Consider the following 15,055-nt stretch of genomic DNA (forward strand, 5'->3'; position numbering starts at 1 on the left):
GACCAAACTGAGTTCGTGAAAGGTAGGCAGCAGGCGGCCAACCTGAGAAGATTACTTAATGTGATAATGATGCCCCCGGCAGGCAGGGAGGTAGAGGTAGTGGTGGCGATGGACGCCAAGAAGGTCTTTGACCGGGTGGAGTGGGACTATCTATGGGAGATGCTCGGACGGTTTGGGTTCGGGGAGGGACTGGTGAATTGGATCAAATTATTATATCAGGCCCCAAAGGCCAGCGTCAGGACTAACAGAGAGGTGTCGGAGTACTTTAGGCCGTACCGAGGGACCAGACAGGGCTGCCTGCTCTCCCCGCTGCTGTTTGCACTGGCCATAGAGCCGCTGGCGATTGCGCTGACAGCCGCAGAGGGATGGAAGGGGTATAACATAGGGTCTCTCTTTATGCAGACGACCTGCTCCTGTACGTGTCAGACCCAGTGGCCGGGATGGAAAGTATACTGGGAATGTTGAGGAAGTTCGGCCAGTTTTCAGGATACAAATTAAATATGGCCAAGAGTGAAATGTTTGTGGTACAGGCAAGGGGCAGGAGAACAGATTGAGAGGGCTACCGTTTAGGCTGGTTGAGGAAAATTTCCGGTACTTGGGAATCCAGGTGGCGCGAGACTGGGGCGGCTGCACAAGTTAAATTTGGCCAGGGTGGTGGAGCAAATGAAGGGAGAGTTTCGGAGATGGGATGCACTCCCGCTGTCAGGGAGGGTGCAGACTGTAAAGATGACAATCCTCCTTAGATTTCTGTTTGTTTTTCAGTGCACCCGATCTTTATCCCACAGTCCTTCTTCAAAAGAGTTAATAGGATGATCATGAGCTTTGTCTGGGTGGGAAAGTCTCCGCGGGTGAAGAAGGCGATGCTGGAGAGGAACCGCAGCGAGGGAGGGCTGGCTTTGCCGAGTCTGATTAATTATTACTGGGCGGCCAACATCGCTATGATAAGGAAGTGGATGGTGGGTACGGGGTCTATCTGGGAGCGGGTGGAGGCGGCTTCGTGCAGGGGCTCCAGCCTGGCAGCCCTGGTCACGGCTCCTCTACCGCTGCCGCCGGCCAGGTACTCCACCAGCCCGGTAGTGGTGGCGACCCTGCGGGTATGGGGCCAGTGAAGGAGGCATGTAGGGGAGATGGGGGCGTCGGTTTGGGCGCCAATCTGCGACAACCATCGGTTTGCCCCCGGGAGTATGGATGGGGGGTTTCGGGCATGGCGGCGGGCGGGGGTGGGGAGGGTGGGCGATATGTTCCTGGAAGGGAGCTTTGCGAGTTTGAGGAGCTTGGAGGAGAAATTTGGTCTGGTAAGGGGAAATGATTTTAGGTACCTACAGTTGCGGGACCTTGTCCGTAGACAGGTTCCATCTTCCCCACGCCTCCCGCCAATGGGGATCCAAGACAGAATAGTCTCTATGGGGGAAGAAGGGGAGGGTGGAGTCTCTGATATTTATAAGGTGCTCATGAGGGAGGAAGGGTCCCAGACGGAGGAACTGAAACTTAAATGGGAGGAGGAGCTAGGCAGGGAAATGGAGGACGGGTTGTGGGAAGAGGCCCTGAGTAGGGTAAATTCGACCGCAACATGTGCCAGGCTCGGCCTGATTCAATTTAAGGTCATTCACCGGGCCCACATGACAGTGGCTCGGATGAGCAAATTCTTTGAGATAGAGGACAAATGCGCTAGGTGCGCGGGAGGACCAGCGAACCACGTTCACATGTTTTGGGCATGCCCTAAGCTTAGGGGGTACTGGGAGGGATTTGCAGGCATCATGTCCCGGGTGCTAAAAACAAGGGTGGCGATGGGTCCAGGGGTGGTAATGTTTGGGGTTTCGGAAGACCCAGGAGTCCAGGGGGAGAAAGAGGCTAATGTTTTGGCCTTTGCTTCCCTGATAGCCCGGCGACGAATACTATTGGCGTGGAGGGACTCAAAGCCCCCGAAGACTGAGTTGTGGCTTGCAGACATGTTGAGTTTCCTGGGTATGGAAAAAAATTAAGTTCGCCTTGAGGGGATCTGTACAGGGGTTCGCCTGGAGGTGGCAACCATTTATTGACTTCTTTGCGGGAGAGTGAGCGTCAGCAGTGGGTGGGGGTGGGGGTAGAGTAGAGTAGAGTAGGAGGGATAAATTGGCAGGTAGTACCGGTGGGAGAGGAGCGGGCTTGTGCAGTATGTTACGATTGAAGTATTGAATGTGCATGGATGTTTGCACATTTTCGCCTTTTTTGCTTTCTTTCTGTTGATGTCTGTAGCTGTTTACAAAGCCAAAAACTACCTCAATAAAATTGTTTATTAAAAAAAAATATAGAAGTACAAGTTGTTGTTGCAAGACAGAGTTGGCTAGCCTTCTACACAGATGAAGGTTGCCATTGAAATGAGAATGACCACTCCCCCCACCCCCCAACCTAAATCCACCCTACACACACCTTCATCTTTTAATTTGAGAAGTTAATTTGCTCGTCTATGTGACCCTGAGTCATTCAGCTTTGGCCATATGCTGTTTTGCCAGGAATATCACAATGAAAACGCACTTGCTACATCTATCGAGACGGTGCCGACATTCGCTGCTGGTGAACTCCATATAGCCACACATGGCGCAAGGGAGGCCATATCCCATAAAGTCCGTTGTAAATACAAATATATTTTTTGTACTGTTAAATGACAACTATATAAAATGTTCAGTAATGAATGCTTTACTGTTTGGAGGTGCCCTGTTGGTTCATCCTTACCTGAGCAGCAATGTTGAGTGTGACTGTGTCTAGACTACCAGATAGCATGCTCTGTGTGTCAGTCAGAGTCAGAGTAACACTGCCTTCCCCACCGACATTAGCAGGTGACATCTCCAGGTCCTGGGTAGAGACAGTAGCTTGGGAAAGGGATGTAGTGAGGGAAGATGCCAAACTGCTTACAGACGAACTCAGCTCTGTAAGGGATGTAAAACCAATGCTGAATCAATTTCAGTATCTCAGTGGAACTAAGAACATATGCTGAGAATCTACTTTTATTCTTCATTCATTCATTCCTTTTCCAGTGCATGACATTCACACTCCCTTTATCTTAAAGGAGATCTGGTTTAAGAGGTATAATCAAAGCCAGAAAATGTTGATCAAACAGAATTTTGCCGGTGGTAGTTTGTTCCAACCAGTAATCCTTGGAGGATAAATACTTGAAGTTAATCAGATAGTGACCACAGGTTTTGCTCAATGGCCATACTTGTAACAGTGTGCTAATTCTGCATTAATGCTTTTGAAATTGCTTTTGGCTGCAAAACAAGAATCCACAATCACGGACCAGGTTTTGTGTGATGGTTTACTAAGAATAGTGGTGCTATAGTCTGCCAGTTATTCATCGGAATAATGGCAAATAAAGTAAAATTCCCCGCTGACAGCAAAAGCTGGGGTTCCTTTAATTGAAATTACTTTGGTTTACAAAGTGCACTTTGCTCAGAGATGTGAGGGTGGCAGGGTGGCACTGGTTAGCACTGCTGCCTCACAGCACCAGGGATCCGGATTCAATTCCGGCCTCGGGTGACTGTCTGTGTGGAGTTTGCACTGTCTCCCTGGGCCTGCGTGGGTTTCCTCCGGGTGCTCCGGTTTCCTCCCACAGTCCAAAGGTGTGCAGGTTTAATGGATTGGCCATGCTAAACTGCTCCTTAAGTGTTAAGTATCTAAAAGGTTAGGCAGGGTTTTCTTTCCAAAGGCCAGTGCAGACCCGATGGGCCAAATGGCCTTGTTTTGCACTGTAGGGGCTCTATGGCGAAGATTGGTATATCTCTGATACAAGCTCTGTGCACAATTTAAGCACCCAATAACAATATGCACATATCTCCTCGGATTTAAAAACAAAATGACTGTGCATAAAGCATAAAATGTACATTGTAGATGAAAGGATTGCTTAAACACAGTCGCCTCTCCCCTGTTCATCTCCTACTGTACCTGGTATGTTGGCACTAGCTGTGTGTAGAGTGGTTCCCTGATTCAGGAGCTGGTCATTGTTGATGGTCAATGTGGCAGTACTAGGATGATTATTCACCGATGTTTCCAATTGGATCTCTCCATTCATTTCACCATTACCAGTAGTGTCATGCTGCTGAATGATATCCTGACCTGATCAGGAGAGAGAAAGAAAGGGCGAGAAGTTTTAAAACAAAATCCACGCAACAAAACATTCAAGATATCATATTTCCCCAAATTTCAATAAATCACATTTTTCTTCTATAATTGCACTGCAACTAATGTACATCAAAAGGAAACACTACCGACTTTACAAAATAAGTTTTTTGCAGGTTGCATTCCAACAATGCCTTGGTTGGTTTATCCATGCCCATTACAAGCACATTGCAGTATTGACTTGGATATGATACAGGGTGAAGTTTTATGTTGAAGTTCACCGTTGATATTCACAAATCAGAAACAATCTTGAAGACCCTGTGTACTTTCAACAAACATCATGCCCAGGTGATCTCTGCCCACCACCAAACAAATTCAAGGCCAAATACATGCAACTATTCACAGGTTACGGACTCTCTTCTCCAGAATTACATTAAGATAAAGTCTAACAGGTTTATCTGGAATCACTAGCTTTCAGAGCGTAGCTCCTTCATCACTCACCCGATGAAGGAGCTGCGCTCCGAAAGCTAGTGATTCCAAATTTACCTGTTGGACTTTAAGCTGGTGCTGTCATACTTCTTACTGTGCCCACCCCAATCCAATGCCAGCATCTCCACACCAGAATTACATATCAGTGGTTTTTGGTTTTTGTTGCTTATATCTACACAGAAACAGACCATTCAGGCCACAGGTTTACATTAGTATTCATGTTCCACACAAGCCTCCTCCAACTCCTCTTTGTCTCATCCTATCAGTGTTATCAATCTATTTTTTCTCCCACCTGTGCTTATCTGGAGAGACAGCTGTGTAATATAGCTGGGGAAACAGACTAAAGTTAACAATTTATTTTCAATTGCAGAATTAATCAGGTATATCAAATTGCTTCACTATTTGTTAATGTTGCTTAATGATCTCTCCTGTTAGCAATGAAGGGCTGTTGCCTTTTACTCTCATATTATTGTGCCATATATTGGTCACTTAATAAAATAACAGCATATTTATAGAACAGTCTTACCTTAAGTTTATGAATCAGAGAAAAATAATGACAAATTTTCACTTGGGAATATTAAAAGAAAAGGCTTTCACCATAATTTCCATTTACATTTAAACAAAATGTTCCCCAATTGCATTAGTTGTGAAAATTTCTTATTTTATGCAGAACAGATTTTGACAGCTCTCTGGTATTCTATCATAGATCAGTGAATACAAAACAAACAAAATAATTATCATTAAAGCAAAAGAAAATCACATTAATCCATTGCAATCAAATTTCATTAAAACATTTTACAGCAACTTATTGCTGCACATCAACCATTAATTATTTAGTTAACATGGCACAATCTGACAGGATACAGCCTGGGGAAGAGGGGAGTTCCTTCTGTACAAGTGCAGCTTCCTATATCACAAAACTTCCATATCACCAGATCCTTTCAAACCATCCCAGGGACCCCAGTCTCATCAAAACCCTAATGTGTTACTTTGCATGGTAGAGGTGCCCAATGTAGGTTTGAACCTCATCCGAGGTCCTCAGTCCCAATGCCACAGTAATGATGAACCTTACACTTACAAGATGCAGCACTTCCTTTCCTTTCCTTTCGGAAAGGAAGCATCCGATGGACAAGGCACGAGTCGTCACAGATAGCATATATGGCGGCAAGGACATGAGGGCTACATGAACAGAAGGAACTTGCAATTGTTCATTAATTATGCCAGTGGCTATTACCAATAAAGCAGCCATAATGTTTTCAGCGTGTAGCAGTTTATGGGAACTGCATTATTGGAACCATCCATGATTGATGGTCCCAACTAAACCCCCCCCCAGCAGCAGAGAAAGTCGGGCTGGAAGCCCAAGCATCTGATCACTTGCAAGAAAAGTATGCCGTGCAGCTTTGCCACAATGGAAGTGCGCGGAAAGGGGGAATTCTTGCATACAGTGCTTTAAATAATACTCGAGGGTGTCAAGTTCCAACTTTATTTGCAGTCCTGTTTTCTAAGCCCCATATGAAATGCATTAACAAAAGCAAAGAATGCACACCTTCAGCTCGTTCTTGATGCCAGCAAACAATCAGACATCATGTTAGTGACTACACTGATCTGAAAAAAGGACAGTGGATGATTGCCCTCTATGCACCTTGCCCTTGTGCAATAACTGGAGGATGGTTTCGAGCTCCAAGCAGGAGCATTGGCTGAAACAGGAGTCCCAGCTTCCTTTTGTGGCCATGTTATAACCCGCACAAGACCCATGGGCAGAAGCAATCAGCCTCCCTGTGACCATCATTGAGTATGAGCTCCCCCTCTGAGGGGGACGTCGGCCAGGTTTGGAGCTCACACCTCCAACCCTGGTGGGATCTGAAGAGTGTTGTACACACCATTACTTCGTAAATAAAACCAGTTTCTCTTATCAACTCGCCTTGGACACGTCTGAGGTCGCTAAAGATCAGTTTGCTCCTTTTTATGACACAGAAGCTACCATCAAAGCTTTCCCAGCCAAGTGTGTTGCAGGCCAAACTTTTCATGTACCAGTAGCACATTCAAATTAGGGGATATTTCTGTCTCATTGGTCATGGTGGCCTACCTCGTTCGCTGCAAAAAGCTGCACAATGAAATAGGTCAACCCCAGTTTGACAATGCTTGGCAAATCGGGTCTCACATCTCACTGTTAAAGTTGTGGAAGTTTGAGGAAGCTGGCAAGTGCAGAGCTAAGTTAACATTGGTGTTTGCATGTACATTAAATATGAAAGTACCAGGTTAAAAGCCGCACTTGAAAGTCAATGAGTAACCCCAAGAACTTGAAGTGAACAGTAGTGCAATTACACTCTTCAAGTGAACACAAAAGGTAGTGAAAAGATTCCAAATTATCCAATTCATTTGCTTTGTAACTAAATAAATTATGACAATAAAGTTACTACCCACAGAATGAAAATGCAAGCTTTATTCTTTTAACATTGCACATTCTGGATGAAAAGCAGTGTTCCCAGTTAAAAATTATTCTAAAGGAATCAGCAACCAGCCGTGTAATTTTGCACAAGTTATGGACCACCTACAGGAGATCATCAAGACCAGAATTATTATTCTTCCAAAACACATGCAAGTCAGTTTTACGTTTGACATGCTACCGATAAATCAAGGAACACCTCAATGAAGCTGTCCATAATCCAACAGCACAAAAGCATTAACTTTGACTCAAATCATTTACTACAGCCGAATTTGTACTTGCTTCTTTCTCTGCCAGCAATCAGCACGTGACGGACCAATGACATTTTGTCATGGGAAACAAAATCTCACTAAAAACAGTTCCACTGTGCTGCATTCATATGCCAACGCAATTTATGTATCAAAAACATTCCATTTGATGTAGCATACAAAACGGGCATGCCTTCACAGTATCCTGCACATACGTCATGCATTGTAAGGCGCTAGGTGTGATGGTGTTGAGTTTCAAATCACAGCTATAAACCCAGTTTTCCAGTTTGTATATTAGTTAATCTTGACACCTTTTCTAAGTGCTACTAAGTGCACTGGGTGCAGTAAAATTGTAAACTTGATTGTGTTATAAAGTAGTTTGCAATGATGTTCGTCTGGACATTGCAAGATGTTGCAGATTTTAGTACTCGACTGTAAAGGAATCTGACTTTCAGGACAGAGAGCACCGGACCTGCGAGGGACACTCTACTGTGAGCCTAGGATAAAGGGAACGCGAGATCTGGGCCTAGTTGCTCCTCGAGCATCACGCTGGGTTTGAAGAAATACATCTACAGTGACGTCACAGGAAAGCGGTAAGCAGATTTGTTGGTGAGTATCTGATATCTGGGACTGTGTCTAAATAGCTTAAACGTAAATAACTGAGAAAGATAATAGGGAACCAAGCTTGGAGGATAAAGGAGAAGTGAATCTGAAAGGGGAAGCGGAAAATCAAAAGAGCTGATTGGGCGAGTACATTTAGATATTCTATAATAACAAGGAGCAGAAAAAAAGGGCCCTAGTTAATGTTAGCACATACTAGTTAATATTATTTGATGTTAAAAAGATTAATATAATTTAAAGGGTAAGACATGTCAGCGAAGATCCAAGCCGTGGTCTGCTCTTCTTGCTCCATGTGGGAGATCAGGAAAGTTTCCTGTTCCCAGGACCACCACGTGTGCAGGAAGTGTATCCAGCTGCAGCTCCTGAAAGCCAGAGTTTCAGAGCTGGAGCGGCAACTGGGAACACTGTGGAGCATCTGTGAGGCAGAGAGTGTCATGAATAGCCCATATAAAGAGGTGGTCACATCACAGGCTCAGACTCCACAGGCAGGAAGAGAATGAGTGACCACCAGGCTGAGCAAAAGAGCTAGGTAAGCAGGGCAGGGATCTCCTGTGGCCATTCCCCTGCAAAACAGATATACCGCTTTGGATACTTTTGAAAGGAATGACCTCCCAGGGGAAAGAAGCAACAGCCAAACTTGTTGCACCACAGTTGGATCTGCTGCAGAGGGGAGGGATAAAAAGTGTGGGAATGCAATAATTATTGGGGATTCGATTGCAAGGGGAATAGGTAGATATTTCTGTGACCGCAAATGAGACTCCAGGATGGTGAGTTGCCTCCCTAGTGCAAGGGAAAGGGTGTCTCAAAGCAGTTAAAGGACATTCTGGAGGGCGGGGGGGTCAACAGGCAGTAGTCGTGGCACACATCGGTACAAACGACTTTGATAATAAAAGGGATGAGGTCCTGAAAGCAGAACATAGGGAGTTAGAAAGAAAATTGAGAAGTCGAAGCTCAAAAGGTAATGAACTCAGGATTACTGCCAGTGCCATGTGCTAGTCGGAGTAGAAATGCAGGACATATCAGATGAATACATTGCTGAAGAGATGGTGAGAGGGGGTAGGTTTCAGTTTCCTGGTGCATTGGGACCCGTTCTGGGGGAGGTGGGACCTGTACAAACTAGACGGGATACACCTGGGCAGGACCAGGACTGATGTCTTTGGCGGCGGCGTTGTACCTGAATGTTTGGAGCACTCAAAATAAAATGGATGAATTAATTGCATAGATAGATGTAAGTGAGTATGATATAGTTAGGATTACGGAGACATGGCTCCAAGGTGACCAAGGGTGGGAACAAAACATGGAAGGCTATTCAGTTTTTAGGATGGACAGGCAGAAAGGAAATGGTGTTGGAGTTGAATTGTTGATTAAAGAAAATATTGATACAATATTGAGGAAAGATATTAGCACAGATGATGTGGAATCTGCATGGGTTCAGTTAAGAAACACCATAGGTGAAAAAAAACATTCATAGGAATGGTGTACAGACCACCAAACTGCAGTGGTAATGTTGGGAACCTCATTAGACAAGAAAACAGAGATGCATGTGATAAAGGATGATTATGGGTGATTTTAATCTACACATAGATTAGGTGGATCAAATTAGTCACAGTACAATAGTGGAGGAATTTCTAGAGTGTGTAAAGGATGGTTTTCTGGACCAATACATTGAGGAACCAACAAGGAAACAGGCCATCTGGGCTGGGTGTTGTGCAATGTGAAAGGATTCATTGGTAACCTGGTTGTGAGAGAACCCTTGGGAATGAGTGACCATTATATGATATAATTATTTATAAGGGTGGGTAGTGAGGTAGTTGATTCTAAGACTAGGGTCTTGAATCTCAATATAGGTAATTATGATGGGATGAGGCATGAGTTGGCTATGATGGACTAGGAAACATTACTGAAAGGAAGGACAGGCAATGGCAGGCATTCAAGGAATGAATGGGTGAACTCCAAAAGTTGTTTAATTCTATTTGACACAAGAATAAAAAATGACCTGTGCCCAAACCATGGCTTACAAGGGAAATTAGAGTTGTATTAGATTTAAAGAAAAGGCATACAAATTAGCAAGAGAAAGCAATAGACCCGAGGATTGAAAACAGTTTAAAATTCAGCAAAGACAGACCAAGGGATTGATTAAGAAGGGGAAAATATAATATGAAAGTAAGCTAGCGGGGAACATAAAAACTCACTGTAATAGTTTCTATAGGTATGTAAAGAGAAATAGATTGATCAAAACTAATGTAGGTCCCTTACTGTTAGAAAAGGGGGAATTCATAACAGGGAACAAAGAAATGGATGAGGAACTAAATTTGCAATTTGCCTCGATCTTCCCAAGGGAAGACATGAATAATGTACCGGATGTTCTGAGAAACACGTGAGGAGCTGTAGGAAATTAGTATGAGTAGATAAATGGTTTTTGGGAAATTGAAGGCGGATAAATCTCCAGGGCCTGATAATCTTCATCCCAGAGTACTTCAGGAATTGTAGATCCATTGGCGATCATTTTCCAAAATTCTTCAGACTCTCGAATGGTTCCTACAGATTGGAGGGTAGCTAACATTACCTCCTTTTTTGAATAGTGGGGTTGAGAGAAAACAGGGAACTATAGACCAGTGAGCCTAATGTTGGTAGTGGGGAAGTTGCTTGAGTCCATTATCAAGGATTTCATAGCACAGCATTTGGAAAGCAGTGGTATAATCAGACAAAGTCAGCATGTATTTTTATGAAAGGGAAATCATGCTTGCCAAATCTACTTGAATTCTTTGAAGATGTAACTAGTAGAGTTGACCAAGGAGACCCGGTGGATGTGGTATATTTAGACTTTCAGAAGGGTCTCATGTAGCAGATTACTATGTAAAGTTAAAGTGCATGGGATTGCGGTTAGCGTCTTGAGATGGATAGAAAACTGGTTAGCAGACAGGAAGCAAAAAGTTGGAATGATTGGATATTTTTACGATTGGCAGGCAATGACTAGTGGGATACCGCAGGGGTCTGTGCCAGGGCCCCAAATGTAGTATTTCCAAATTTGCAGATGAAACAAAGTTTGGTGGGAGGGTGAACTGTAACGAGGATACAGAGATGCTTCAGCTGGATTTGGACAAGCTGAGTGGGCATGTGCATGGCAGATGCAGCATAATGTGGATAAATGGGAGGTTTGTTTAGGTAGCAAAAATAGGAAGGCAGATTATTATTTGAATGGGTGTAAATTGAGAGAGATGGATAATCAGTGAGACCTTGGTGTCCCAGTGAGCATGCAGGTACAGCAGGCAGTAAAGAAGGCAAATCGTATGTTGGCCATCAAAGCGACAGGAATAGGAATGGGGAGTTTGACTACAATTGAATGGGGCATTGGTGAGGCCACACCTGGAGTATTGTGTGCAGTTCTGGTGTCCTTATCTGAGGAAGGATGTTCTTACTATGGAGGGAATGCAGTGAAGGTTTACCAGGCTGATTCCTGGGATGGCTGGACAGTCATATGAGGAGGGATTAGATCAGTTAGGATTATATTCATTGGAGTTTAGAAGAGTGAGAGGGGATCACATAGAAACTTATGAAATTCTAACAGGATTAGAAAGGGTAGATTCAGAAAGAATGTTCCCGATGGTGGGGGAGTCCAGAACTAGGGGTCATAGTTTGAGGATAAAGGGTAAACCGTTTAGGACTGAGGCAAACAAAATTTCTTCACCCAGAGTGTGGTGAATCTGTGGAATTCACTGCCACAAAAAGTAGTTGAGGTGAAAACATTGTGTAATTTCAAGTAGGAATTCGATAAAGCTCCTGGCGTTAAAGGGATCAAGGGGGAAGGCAGGATCAGGTTATTGAACTTGATGATCAGCCATGATCACAATGAATGGTGGAGCAGGCTGGAAGGGTCGAACGGGCTCCTCCTGCTTCTATTTTCTATGTTTGTTTTTATGTATGACTAATTTTACTCCATTAAGTTTAAATTAAAGGTATTTCAGGCGAGTTCCTTTAAAGACATGTATGCCGAATTGCAGAATTTCGCACAGATCTCGGAAAAGCTCCCCTATTAAATCTGCTCCTTTTAAATGAGGTCACATATAGTACTTTCTGCCTTGTCACCCAATCTCCCAAAACAGTTGAGAATTGTTTGCTCACAAAAATAAATTTGCTGAATCTTCTCCCGAACCCCCAAAAGCAATTGAGTAAAGTTTAAGAATCTCATCCCGGGTTACTAATCCAGACCTGGCACACTGCCACTGCACACAGGGTTTCACTAATGTTGCATTGTCTGTACCTAGCACAGCACAGCTGCCACACAATAGTGAGAAAAACAACATTAATAATACATGTTTGAGCGAGTTTTGGATATACAGAGGCAGCTAAACTGAATTCATATCATCTGATGTACTCGGTGAAATTCACCAGCTAGCTATTAATCCATATTTACCCTATTTTGGTAGGTTTGCACAGAATGACATTATGTACAACGTACAGTAAAGAATATGTCATTTGCCAAAGCTGATCCAAGCCGGTGTTTAAGCTCCACACGAGCTTCCTCCCAGCTTAATTCATCTCATCCCATCAGGATATCTTTCTATTCCGGAGTTCTACACTTTACTATTTGGGTAAAGAGGGTTTTCTGAATTTCCTATTGAATTGAAGACGATCATATATTTTTTGGTCCCGAGTTTTAGTCTTCCCCATAAGTGGAAGCATCTGTTCCATAGGTACGCTATTAAACTCTTTCATCGTTTTAAGATCCCAATTCAGTCACCTTTCTTTCTTTCAGCCTCTTTCTTTTGAAAAGAGAGAAGAGACTGAAGCCTCTTCAGACTTTCCCGATGGTTATAACTTCTCAGTTCTGGTATCATGCTTGTAAATCCTTTTGCTCCTTCTCCAGTGCCTCTATATCCTTTATATCAGATACACAGCAGTCAGTGTGATCTGATCTAGTTGTCTCTGCTTTACGATTCTATCATTCCAAAGAATATATTTACAGTGCAGGAGGCCATTCAGACCATCGAGTCTGCACTGGCTCTCTGAAACAGCATTCTACTTGCCCCACTCCCCACTCTCCTGCCTTTCTCCGTAACCTTGCACATTCTTTCTTTTCAGATTGCAATCCAGTTCCCTTTTGAATACATGGTTGAATCTGCCTCCACCACCCTCTCAGGAAGTTCGTGCCAGACTTCAACCTCCCTCTCGGTGGGGAATGTTTTCCTCGCATCACTTCTACTCCTTTTGCCCATTCTTCTGAATCTGTACCCCTCAGCTCTTGATGCTCTCTTGAATGGGGACAGTGACTCACTATTTACCCTGTCCACATCCCTCAGGGTTTTGAATACTTTCCATCAAGTCTCCTCTCAGCCTTCTTTTTTCCAAGAAAAACAGTCCCAACCTATCCCCATAGCTCCAGTTCTTCATCCCTGGAATCATTCTCGTGAATCTCCTCTGAACTCTCTCCAATGCCTGCTCATCCTCTCTCAAGTATGTCACCCAGAATTGGACCCAGTACTCCAAATGAGGCCTGACTAGTGTCTTACACAAGTTCAATGTGACCTCCTTACTCTTGTACTCAATGGCTCTATTAATAAATACTTCATACAAATTAGATTTTTGCCATAGTTTCTACTTATTTGCTAAACTGGTCCACTTTTTAAATGTTTGATATACACATTGACTCAAAATATCGAATAAAAATGCCGATGGAGCAGCACGGCAATAGTTACGGACTTCTGCATATACATTACAATGTTGGTAAAAGTTGCTACCGAGCAAACAACCATCTGGTTTGCGACAAGTGCCTTCACAGTTAATACAAACCTGATATTGTAAGTGAGATCTCTTGTGGTGTTCCTGTTGGACTGGCACACGTGGCATTGGTAGCCTGCGCTAGTACCTGGCTGAGATTAGAATTATTAATTGTCAGTGTCATTTCCTGTTTACTACTGGAATTTGAAGCAAGCCCCGGAGGAGTCATGGCCTGAGAGACATCCTGTGAGCCTAAGATATGAAAAGAAAAGAGAAAAAAAAAATCTTGGTATGCAGCATTCGACATAGACAAATTGCTTCCATCAGTAACAGACGAGTTGTTATTGATTAATGCTGAATTTCCGTAAAATGCTTAACCCTTCCTTAAATTTCAAGAGACAAAAAGATAAGCTAAAAGGACAAGATACAAATGTTATCCGAAAAAATGATGAACTTATTTATTCAGAATGAAGGGCATGTATGATTCTGCTAATACTGATGAACTGACAGCTTATTCTCTTTGTAGGCTGTAAAATGGAATTTACATTAATCGCATGATAATTCCTCATGGGTCTGAATTGAAACATGAAGGCAACCATAATTCAGCATTAACTGCCTTAACTAAGTTTAAGTAAGAAATATGGTACATTTTCACCAACACAGTGTTGTGTAAGATTCTTCTAATGTTAGGGTTATGGTATAAGAAAGAAATTAGCAATGACGTAGTTCCTTTCACATCCCAGATGCTCTGAAGTGTCTCGCAAACAATGGAGGCATCTTTTTATGTGCAATTACATTGCTGCAATGATGTGGCAGCCATTTTGAAAACAGCAAGGTCCCACTAACGGCAATGAGAAAAGTGACCAGCTAATCTGTTTAAATACTGTTTGAGGGACAAATGTTGGTCAGGACACTGGCAGCACCCCTCTGCTCATCTTTAAATAGCGCCAAGAGATATTCTCCCCACACACCCCCAACCTGGGCAAGCAGACAGGAACACGCCTTAACAACTCATCAAAATGGCTGCACCTCCTACGGCGCAGCACCCCCCTCAGTACTACACTAAAGTGTTAGAGTGGATCATATGCTCAAGTCCCTTATGGGATTGAACCCACAACCTTTTGAATCAGACATGACACTGAGGCAAAAGATGAGCTCATACAAATTTGTGTGCCCACAATAAAGCATTGCTCACTGGGAATATATACTGGAATTCAGATACATGCACTGCACAATTTTCCATCTATTTGTTTAACAGGTGGAAAATCATTGTTATTGTTTTTGGTGGTGGTTGGAGGGAGGGGAGGTGGGGTGATGGTAGGTGTTATATAATGTACCTGTATGTCCAATATGCACCCCCAGCAAGCGAGGCTCCCCACCAGGTCATATAAAAATCAGCCCTTGCACCTGAACCTGACCTGGCTGTGCTTGATAGCTAAAG

The 15,055-nt window shown here is 43.5% G+C and overlaps 1 protein-coding gene and 1 long non-coding RNA gene across 8 annotated transcripts in view; one reads left to right on the forward strand and one right to left on the reverse strand.

The window, feature by feature from the left end:
• LOC119972820 (zinc finger protein 236-like) overlaps positions 1-15,055 on the reverse strand; it is a 168,518-nt gene that overhangs the window by 17,248 nt on the left and 136,215 nt on the right. For all 7 annotated transcript variants that reach the window (XR_005462157.1, XM_038810265.1, XM_038810266.1 and 4 more), the window contains 3 exons: positions 13,687-13,866; positions 3,919-4,089; positions 2,713-2,906 (listed from right to left, as the gene is read on the reverse strand). Coding sequence is in view for 6 of the 7 variants with exons in the window: in XM_038810265.1 (XP_038666193.1) it covers positions 2,713-2,906; positions 3,919-4,089; positions 13,687-13,866 (545 nt within the window). In the remaining variant the exon portion in view is untranslated. The remainder of the gene's footprint in view (positions 1-2,712; positions 2,907-3,918; positions 4,090-13,686; positions 13,867-15,055) is intronic.
• LOC119972821 overlaps positions 7,710-15,055 on the forward strand; it is a 43,561-nt gene continuing 36,215 nt past the window's right edge. Inside the window, exon 1 of the long non-coding RNA XR_005462158.1 lies at positions 7,710-7,884. This is a non-coding gene — a long non-coding RNA (uncharacterized LOC119972821). The remainder of the gene's footprint in view (positions 7,885-15,055) is intronic.

The sequence above is a fragment of the Scyliorhinus canicula genome, chromosome 10, assembly GCF_902713615.1.
Source record: "Scyliorhinus canicula chromosome 10, sScyCan1.1, whole genome shotgun sequence".
Taxonomy (NCBI): domain Eukaryota; kingdom Metazoa; phylum Chordata; class Chondrichthyes; order Carcharhiniformes; family Scyliorhinidae; genus Scyliorhinus; species Scyliorhinus canicula.